Source organism: Petaurus breviceps, unplaced genomic scaffold, assembly GCF_028583685.1.
Source record: "Petaurus breviceps papuanus isolate PSGF00001 unplaced genomic scaffold, PetGlider_PUasm1.0 229, whole genome shotgun sequence".
NCBI classification, from domain to species: Eukaryota; Metazoa; Chordata; class Mammalia; order Diprotodontia; family Petauridae; genus Petaurus; species Petaurus breviceps.
In genome coordinates this window covers 4,398,544-4,408,365 of record NW_027185903.1, presented here as the reverse complement: position 1 = coordinate 4,408,365, position 9,822 = coordinate 4,398,544, and the positions used below count along the sequence as shown (strand labels likewise).

The 9,822-nt window shown below is 38.1% G+C and overlaps 1 protein-coding gene across 1 annotated transcript in view; it reads left to right on the top strand.

Moving 5' to 3' along the window:
* AGXT2 (alanine--glyoxylate aminotransferase 2) overlaps positions 1-8,999 on the top strand; it is a 63,169-nt gene extending 54,170 nt beyond the window's left edge. Inside the window, exons 12-14 of the mRNA XM_069096121.1 lie at positions 550-699; positions 4,492-4,590; positions 6,156-8,999. Coding sequence (XP_068952222.1) covers positions 550-699; positions 4,492-4,590; positions 6,156-6,272 — 366 coding nt within the window. The 3' untranslated portion in view covers positions 6,273-8,999. The remainder of the gene's footprint in view (positions 1-549; positions 700-4,491; positions 4,591-6,155) is intronic.
* Positions 9,000-9,822: the final 823 nt, after the last annotated feature.

Here is a 9,822-nt window from a genome sequence, read left to right as displayed (position 1 = left end):
ATATATATATATATATATATATATATATATATATATATATATATATACACACATATAATTTTAAATGTAATTGGGAAATGAGATATACAGGCACTGGGGAATAGAGATCCACCATGCCCTACTGGAAAGTCAGAGAGGGGATGGGGAAAGATATGGGAGAGAGCAAATTGAGGGAGGGAATATTCAGTGGGATCACTGTTTTGGGGTGGTAAGTAGGGGAAAATGGGGAGAAAATTTGTAACTCAAAATCTTGTGGAAATGAATGATGTAAAATAAAAAAGAGATAATTTTTTAAAAATTTAGTTTAATTTAATTTTAAAAAAGAATTGACTATGTGACAAGCATTGTGCTAAGCACTGGGCATATAAATAGAAAAATGAGACAGTCTCTGCTCTCAAGGAGTGCACATTGTAATGAGGGAGACAACACACATGAAGGTATGGATCAAAGAAGGAAGATCTGGGGTTAACATGTTTACTTTTCTAATCCTTTCAATCAGTTTCTGTACCTGTTTCATTCAGTGTTCTGTGATGTTTTTCCCATCAACAGGCAATTAATGAAGATGGCCTACAAGAAAACAGTCAAGAAACTGGTTCCTATATGTTATTGAAGTTGGCCAAGTTACGGGATGAATTCAAGATAGTTGGAGATGTCCGTGGAAAGGGCCTCATGATAGGAATAGAGATGGTGCAAGATCAGGTGGGTCCTAGAAGGTTTCTTCCCCTCATAGCCATAGCAGCCATAAGCCCAAGATGGAAGTGCTGCCTGAAAATCCAGATCCAATTTTCTCCTTGAGAGAGCATCCAAGGACAGAAAAACTCAGTGAAGCCTATTAGAGATTAACAGGTTGAGTGTAAGAAACAAACAGAAATCTAGCAGATGGTACCAGAATCCCATAGGGCTGAGTGAGAGAACACTGAGAGAGAACCTGGGGTCATCCTCATTGGGAGAAATGAAAAGTGGCATCTGAGGATATTCGAGCAGTGGGATGGGGGTCAAGAAGAGCTCTGCAGGGAGAGGAGAGGCTGCCTAAAGTACTGATTTTTTCTTCCAATTTCCTTCATGTCTAACTCATGCAGTTCACTGCTTCAGACCCTTATTGTCATCTTTTAGAACTGAAGACTTGATTTTCCCAGAATCTACTTCATAGTTTCCAGCCTCTGTTTCCATCTAAAATGACCTCCCTTTTCTCTTCTATCTAACCAAATCTTACCCATTTTTCAAGGTTTACCTCAAAGCCCACCTTTGCTATCTTTCTGGAGCTCTCCAGTCCATAGTCATTTCTGCCTCTTTCAAACCCTTCTTTGAACTTATTTTCTATATCACTTATTTGTCAATTATCATTTACTTTTTTATATTGTTAGTTTTCTTTTGAAAGAGAGTCAATGCAGTACTAGTGGAGGGAAAATATGGAATTTGAAGTAAAAAAACTTGACTTGGAAATCTAATTCCACTACTATAATCTCTATGATCCTGTATCTTATCTGGTAAATTCAATGGGGAACTCCTTGAGGTCAAAGACTGGGAATTATATGGAGGGAGGAGAGGCAAGGTTAAGACAACATGAGGGTTTTCTTTTTTTTTTTAAGCAATTGGGGTTAAGTAACTTGCTCAAGGTTACATGGCCAGTTATTTCTGGGTGTGGTGCTAAGTATCAGAGCCCGGATTTGATCCCAGGTCATCCTGACTCTGGGGCCAGTGCTCTTACTCACTGTGCCACCTGGCCACCCCTAAGCAATTGGGGTTAAGTAACTTGCTCAAGGTTACATGGCCAGGTGTTTCTGGGTGGGTGCTAAGTGTCTGAGCCTGGATTCAATCCCAGGTCATCCCGACTCTGGGGCCAGTGCTCTTACTTGCTGTGCTACCTGGCCACCCCAACATGAGGGTTTTCTAATGCCTGAAGAGAGAAGAGGAAGCAATGCATAAGAGGGAAAGAGTCATTAGAGTATCTGGGCACATATTGTGGCCCTGCTATTTACTAGTTGAGTGACATGAAGCAAGTCACCTTACATTTCTGGGCCTCAGTTTCCTCTTCTGTAAAATAAGGTTAGATGAATCATATGATTTCTAAGATTCCTTTCATGTCTAAATCCTGTTAAGACAAACTTAGTTCACAATTTTGCCTGGTTGACCTCAAGAACAGGGACCAAGTGTTAAACTTTTTTTTTCTATCTTCCACACCCCTAATATACTGCTGGGAAAATAGTAGGTCTTCAATAAATACTCGATTGATTAAGTAATTTTTTAAATGATGATGAGAGAGAAAAGATGAAATGAGATAGAATTAGCAACTCAGGGTTCGGAAGTCTTAAGTTTAGGGTGACTAGGTGGTGCAGTGAATAGAGCACCAGTCCTGGAGTCAGGAGGACCTGAGTTCAAATCCTACCTCAGACACTTAACACTTACTAGCTGTGTGACCTTGGGATAGTCACTTAACCCCAACTGCCCTGCTTTCCCCCTCCAAAATCAAATAAACAAAAAACAAGTCTTAAGTTTTACAAAAATGTTTTAAGATTTTGAAAGTATTTTATACATATTATCTAATTTAATCCCCACAACAGCCCTGCAAGGTAGATCCTATAACATTATACCCATTTTGCAATTGAGACTCCAAGAAATTAAGCAACTTTTACAGGATCAAATAGCTAGCTAGTATGAACTTTGTTCATTTGTACAAAAGTAACAATATTTACACAGCCTACATCCCAGGATTATTTTGAGGAAATCAAGTTAAAAGGGAAAAACTTGTACAAAATGAGCTGTTAAGAATGTAGGGTACAATCATTTGGGAAGTGGCAAAATAAATTGTGGTGCATAAATACAATATTACTATGCTATAACAAATAATGAATATGAAGGATTCCAAAAAAGCATAGGAAGATTTTATATGAACTAATTCTGTGAGTTAAGAAGAAACCAGTAAACAATTTTTGCAATAACAACAACAATGTAAATGGAAAGAACAGAAAAAGAAACTAAATGTGTGTAATTGCATTGACCAATCCTGGTCCTAGAAAAGAAATGAGAAAATGTACCTTCATTCTTTGTAGAGATTAGGAATCATGGATGTATAACATTGCATACACTCCCAGACCCCACAGAGCATTGGTTAGTTTTATTGAAAGTGTTTCCCCACCTCTCCCCACCCCACCCACAATTCTGCCACTTTCCTATTATTTTTCTTTGTTACAAGGGATGGTTTTCTGGGTAGGGGAGTAAAATGAACATATTCAGAAACAAAAGGTACCAGTATAATTTTTTAATTTATGGTGGAAAGAAAAGGAAAATTGAGTTGCTCATGCTATTCTTGTGGAAGATGAAGAAATGTGGGCTAGATTTTATTACCATACGATGGATTCAGATCTGATTGTATGAGAAGAAGAGAAGTCATTAATAGGAATGTCTTTTGAACCAAGGATCTGAGCCTTGTTGCATTCAAGTGTGTGTGTGTACATATACATATACACATATATATGTATATACACATATACACATACATATACATATACACATATATATATACACATATACACATACGTATACATATACACACACACACATATATATATATATACACATGTACATAGAGAGAGAGAAAGAGGGAGAGAGAGAGAGAGAGAGAGAGAGAGAGAGAGAGAGAGAGAGAGAGTTCATGGCTTAAACTATGGATGGTATGCTTATTAAATTTGCAGATGATATAAAGCAGGAAAGTAAAGCCAACAAGTTAGAAGCTAGTCAGGAACTGTATGATCTATACAGGCTAGAATAGTCAGATGAACCCAATAAGATAAAATTGTTAACCTATACTTGGGTCCAAAAAATTAACCTCACCAGGACAAGAAGGAGAAAACTTGGCTAGAAAAAAGGTCTTCTGAAAAAGATCTGGGAATTTTTAGCAAACTGCAATCTCATCACAAATCATGAAGAGGGGCCCAGGATCTGGATTAATGAGGGGAGCTCTAGTGCTACCATACCTTTCCCAGAACACATTGGAAATACTATGTTCAATATGGAGGCCTATAGTTTGCAAAGGACATTGATAAGCTAGAAAGCTTCCAGAAGAGGATAACCAGGATAATGAGTGGGCTGGACTTGATTCCTTTATGAGGTTCAAGAATTTGCAGGTGTTTCATCTGGAGAAAGGAAGATTCAGAGAAGACATAATAGCTTTCTTGAAATATTTAAATGTCTATAATGAGGAAGAAGGATTCAGCTTATTTTATTTGGCCCCAGACTAGAAGTTGCAGAAAGCAGAATTTAGGTTCAATGTAAAGAAAAACTTCCTAATTCTTAGACTGTCCAAAAATGAAAGGGACTGCCTTTCACCAAGGGAAGACCAGAGGAGCACTTGTGTTATAGAGGGGACTCCTGGTCAGGTATGGGCCTTTGGTGTCTCTTCCAATTGTGTTGGTTGCATTTTCTTTATAATTACAAGATTAAACATTTGAACAAAGTGAAGTGTTTTTTATTAATAAATCAATCTATTTATAGGACAGTCGCCAGCCTCTTCCCCTCAAAGAAATGAATCTAATCCATGAAGATTGCAAAGACATGGGGCTTATCCTTGGCAGAGGTGGACTCTTTAGTCAGGTATGAAAAAATCTAGAGTTATTCTCATTGAAAAGTCCAAGTGCCACAACTACTTGAAATCAAACCAAATTCTCTAATGCTGATCCCTTCTTGGCAGTGGAAGTGTGAACTAAATGACCTGCCCCTACACTATATTATGCTTGTCTTTCATTCTCAAAGAGGACCATGACATCAGGGAATGATGACATGACTTGCAGTTGACTTGGATTTGAGTGAGGGAGGACTGTATTTTCATAATCAAAGACAAGGCCGGGGCAGCTAGGTGGCACAGTGAATAGACCACTGGCCCTGGAGTCGGGAAGACCTGAGTTCAAATTTGGCCTCAGACATCTGACACTTACTAGCTGCGTAACACTGGGCAAGTCACTTTACCCCAATTACCTTGCTTTCCCCCTCAAAAAAACACAAGGCCTAATTATATTGGTTATCATGTCGGTTATATTGTTGGGTCAGTAGCTGTTCATCTCTAGCTAATAATGCTCAGATGACATACAAAATGGCAGCAAACCTTTCCTTCAACTATGGATTTCTGGGTAAAAGTGAATTGACTTCTATAGGAAAGTGTATTTTTGAGAGAGGAAAACCTTCTGCCCCCCTCTACCAACAAATTCAAACAACCATCCAAAGAAACAACTAAAATTGTTATGTACAGACTTAGGCTAAAATTACAGTCGTGGGAAAACAATAAATATTTAGCGACTTGATTAATCTAAATTATACTCAAAACAATTATTGCTATTCTTACTCAAAACTTTGCTTATCCCTATTACCCTTATCCATTCATGCAATGTGGTCAGAGATCATCTATATAGTTGACTAGCATTTATTATATAGCAAGTGGCTTCTAGAAAGTGTATTCTCATATAGCAAATGGGTTCTAAAAAGGGAGAAAAACAAAACTAGACTCTAGAATTTAGAGGACCTGTTGCCTGCCCTCCCCAGAAAGAGTCCCTCCTTCAGATCTTTTCAATGCTACTGTCTCTGCTAGTCTGTTACTACCTGTGCTAGTAAGGTATTCTCTATTTCCCCAGCAACATCACTTCCAGGAACTTTAAAGGAGTGTGCCATACAGGGCAGAGATTTAAAGATGAGAAGAGACCATACCACTACCAATTCTTATCAAAATAATGCCATTTTCCTGGAAAGACATTATTTTCTTGTCCTAGTTGTGACATTTTTACTAGTAAATCAAAAAGTTCTCAAATCCTAATAAGACAAAGACAACATGCAAAAGTGTAGAAGTGGGGGAGGCTAGGTGGCGCAGTGAATAGAGCACCAGCCCTGGAGTCAGGAGGACCTGAGTTCAAATCCGACCTCAGACACTCAACACAAAAACTAGCCATGTGATCTTGGGCAAGTCACTTAATCCCAATTGCCCTCCTTTCCCCCCTGCAAAAAAAAAAAAAATGTAGACGTGAACTATTGAAAATAACTAGTTATTGCCAGTGAGTGATAGGAGCAGCACAATGAAAACAGTGCTCCTAATTCCCTTTTAGTACTTTTTCCATTGAGCTGTGTTGATTTACACAGTAATCTAGAGGTTTTCTTTTCTCTTCTCTCTCCAGACATTCCGAATTGCACCCCCAATGTGTATCACAAAACAGGAGGCTGATTTTGCAGTGGACGTATTTCATTCTGCATTGATTAGACATATGGAAAAAAGGGCTAAAGGGAAGCTTTGAAGAAGAACAAGAACAAGAAGATGACGATGACGATGATGATGATGATGATGATGATGATGATGATGATGATGATGATGACGATGACAACTTACAAACCCTCAAGACCTTTCTATTCATGTACAAGGATGGACTTGAGTGGCATTAGGGCTCTCCAATCCACAGGTCATACACAAGGCTGAGAAGGATAGTTAATCCATCAGAGGACAGGCTCAGGATCCAAAGAGCTTTCAACAGGCTCAAGCAATAGGCTAAACTGAAAAGGCAACATTTAATAGGAATAAATAGGAATACTTTGCTTTGAACTTTGATACTTGCAAGGATTCATGGCTTCATGGGCATAAGTGCTGTCTCCAGTGGTTCAAGGAGCAAATCATCCACACTTTTTCATTCGCAATTCTTATCCACATTTTCCTAAAAATCATCCATAGAGAGACAGCTAGGTGGCACAGTGAATAGAGCACTGGCCCTGGAGTCAGGAGGATCTGAGTTCAAATCTGTCCTCAGACACTTAACACTTACTAGCCGTGTAACCTTGGACAAGTCACTTAACCCCAATTGCCCTGCCTTCCCCCCTCCAAAAAAAAAAGAGGCAAAAAAAGCATCCATAGAGAGTCTATTCCACTGCAATAGAGGTCTTCTTCCATTCATTGAAGTCCTAAAATGAAGTTCAAAAATTCACTAGCATTTAGCATAGTGCCTGACACATAGCAAGCACTTAATAACTGTTCACCAACTAATCGCCTGAACAATCATAAGATAGTGAAGAACTGTCTTTTTAGCAGTTCAAGTGAAAAAGATTTGTGGACTTTAAATTAGCAGAAAATTTCATAGGTGTCCACAGCATAATCTGGCAGCCAGAAAAGCTAATTCAGTCAGAGACTGCATTAATAGAAGCACGGAGTACTGAATTTGTTATGTAATGATGCAAAGGTCCTGCTGTTCTCCATGTGAAACAAACCTTATGCATCAAGTTCCCAGCAGCACAACTTAAGAGAGAGACTGAAGGGCCATGTGTATAGAGAAAGGTGATCCAGATGATGAAGGGACACACTCTACCTATTTTCAATTCTATGTCTTCACTCAGGCTGTTCCTGCCTGGAATGCTTTGCCCTCCACCCTACCTATTCAAATTCTATCCCTCACTCGAGGTCTGTGCCAAGTTTTACCTTCTCCTCCAGCCTTCTGAACAACTTTCAAGGAACAATGATCTCTCCTTCCCCTGAGCCCCTGTAGCACTTGGTCTTTGGAGCTCATTTTGGCACTTAAAATTTGGAGACTGAACAATCTTTCAAAATCACAATTTTAAATGTATGTGTCCTTTAAATTTAAGAACCCTAATGGCAAAGCAGATCAAGTTTACTTCAGTCAGCATAGAACTACAGTAATGAGAACCATCATTTGTATATTAAGATTAACAAACATAAGTGCACCAGCATTTTTGTTGTCAGAAATGCAGGACAAAGACAGGAATGAAGAACAAAGGACATCCACTCCATGAGGCTCTTTGCAGTCTTACTCCTAAGTTGATTTTCATGAAGTGATGGGGAATCCCTTTACCAATAACTACAACCAGAGGCTTTATCTTTTTTGCTAAGTGGCATTTCAGTATGATTTCTAGGGGACCCAGTTGAGATCCAAAGACCTGATAAAAGTTTAGAGGAATTTTAGATAACAACTCAGATAAAAGCTTGGGCTGAGATACACCAAGCTCCAGGAGGGGGGGAAATTATTTTGAAATCACTTTTAAAATGTCTAAAGGCTTCATGCAACTTCATGCAAGGTTTGTGTCACAATAGAGTTAAAGATGGCTATAAATAGCTAAAGATCTACAAATGGTAGCAGCAATAATAGAGCGAGCAATAGGAAAGAAACCAGTTTTGATTGATTGATTGCTTAACGATAGCAGAGAGAGCAATAGAAGAGAAAGAATCATATCAGAGGACTCCAGCTCAGCAGAAAAAGTACCTCAACCAATGATATTATCAAAGCCTCTATCTAAATCAAGGATCCTGCAAATCCATGGATTATATCAGATCAATTTTTAAAATATATTTTTTGTTTCAATGTCATTTTTTCCTTTGCAATCCTATGTGTTTCATTGTGTGCATTTAAAGCATTATTTGAGAAGGAATCCTTTCACAAGGCCATCAAAGAGGTCCATGATGCCAAAAAATAAAACAAAATAAGAACCCCTGCCGTAGAGCATAATAGGAATGAACTGCCCCAGAAACATGTGTGCTTCGCTATGTTCCCATGTCACACGTGTTCCATGAATGTGTCTTCTCCACCACTAGTAATGTGGCAGCTTATGAGAGAGGATATCCTTGTTCATATGGAAAAACTCATTCTTGTTTCTTATCTTTCTGTGCTTAATTAAATACATTCTGCTTTGAACCAATGTGTGCTCATTCTTCCTATAACCTCAAGAGCTAAATTTTAAAATCACCAAGAAGTCACATTCTTACCAGATCCTTCTTATTTCCTTTGTCCAAATCAAACTAATGAGTGCCAAGTTATTAAAGTGAAAATCAAACCTTAAACTGGGTAACAATTTTCATACAAAGACTGTAATGAGAGTGTCAGTGGGATTTAAATACAACATTGAAATATTGTCCTTACAAGCCAATGAACAGCAAATTTTGTGGGTTTGTAATAATGTTTTATTTTGGTTTGGTTTTTTTTTTTTGCTTTGGGGGGGGAAGGGAAGGGCAATTGAGGTTAAGTGACTTGTCCAAGGTCACACAGCTAATAAGTGTTAAGTGTCTGAGGCTGGATTTGAATTCAGGTCCTCCTGACTCCAGGACCGGTGCTCTATTCACTGTGCCACCTAGTCGCCCCTGTAATAATGTTTTAACATGAAATCTGTGATGTTATAATCATTGCAACAATGACAATAAATGTGATCATTATGACTTATTGTGTGTTCCTTGAAAGAAAAATATTGGAATGAAGAGGGTGAGAAAGGAAAAGGAAGAAAGAAGGCCACTAAGAAGGGACTAGTTTTTTAAGAGTCTGTCTTGTAGAGATTCAGTTATTATTATATAATATTATCCTATGTTATGCTATAATAATCCCTGACTTCCCTGTACCATTAGTATAATTTATAGGACCATAACCTATATTGATGTAGTAATACCAGGTGACACTTTGACAATGTAATTAATATTTATCATCTTTCCTTGGTCAAATCTAAACAGCTCATTCAAAGAGAAGGTATGCTCATGTTTGTAATAGAAAAGTCCTCTTTCTAGGTCTACTTGTAATTTTCAGTCCTCTGGTAAAGCCAATCAAGTAGGAAAAAATAAGTAAATGAAGAATCCTTACATGCAAGAGGGATTAATTGTTCATTTTTCTTTCCTTCACCCTTCTCTCATACTTACCAACCAAGAATAATGATGAATACTGAATAAGGAAGAAGTTAATGATGAAGCCTTATATGCCATACTCAAAAGATACAACTGAAATGCTCCTAGAAATTTGGAAAGGGAGCAGATTTTAACACCAGGAAACTGGAATGTTTCTTCACTGACAGTTCTGGTTGTAGGCTGGC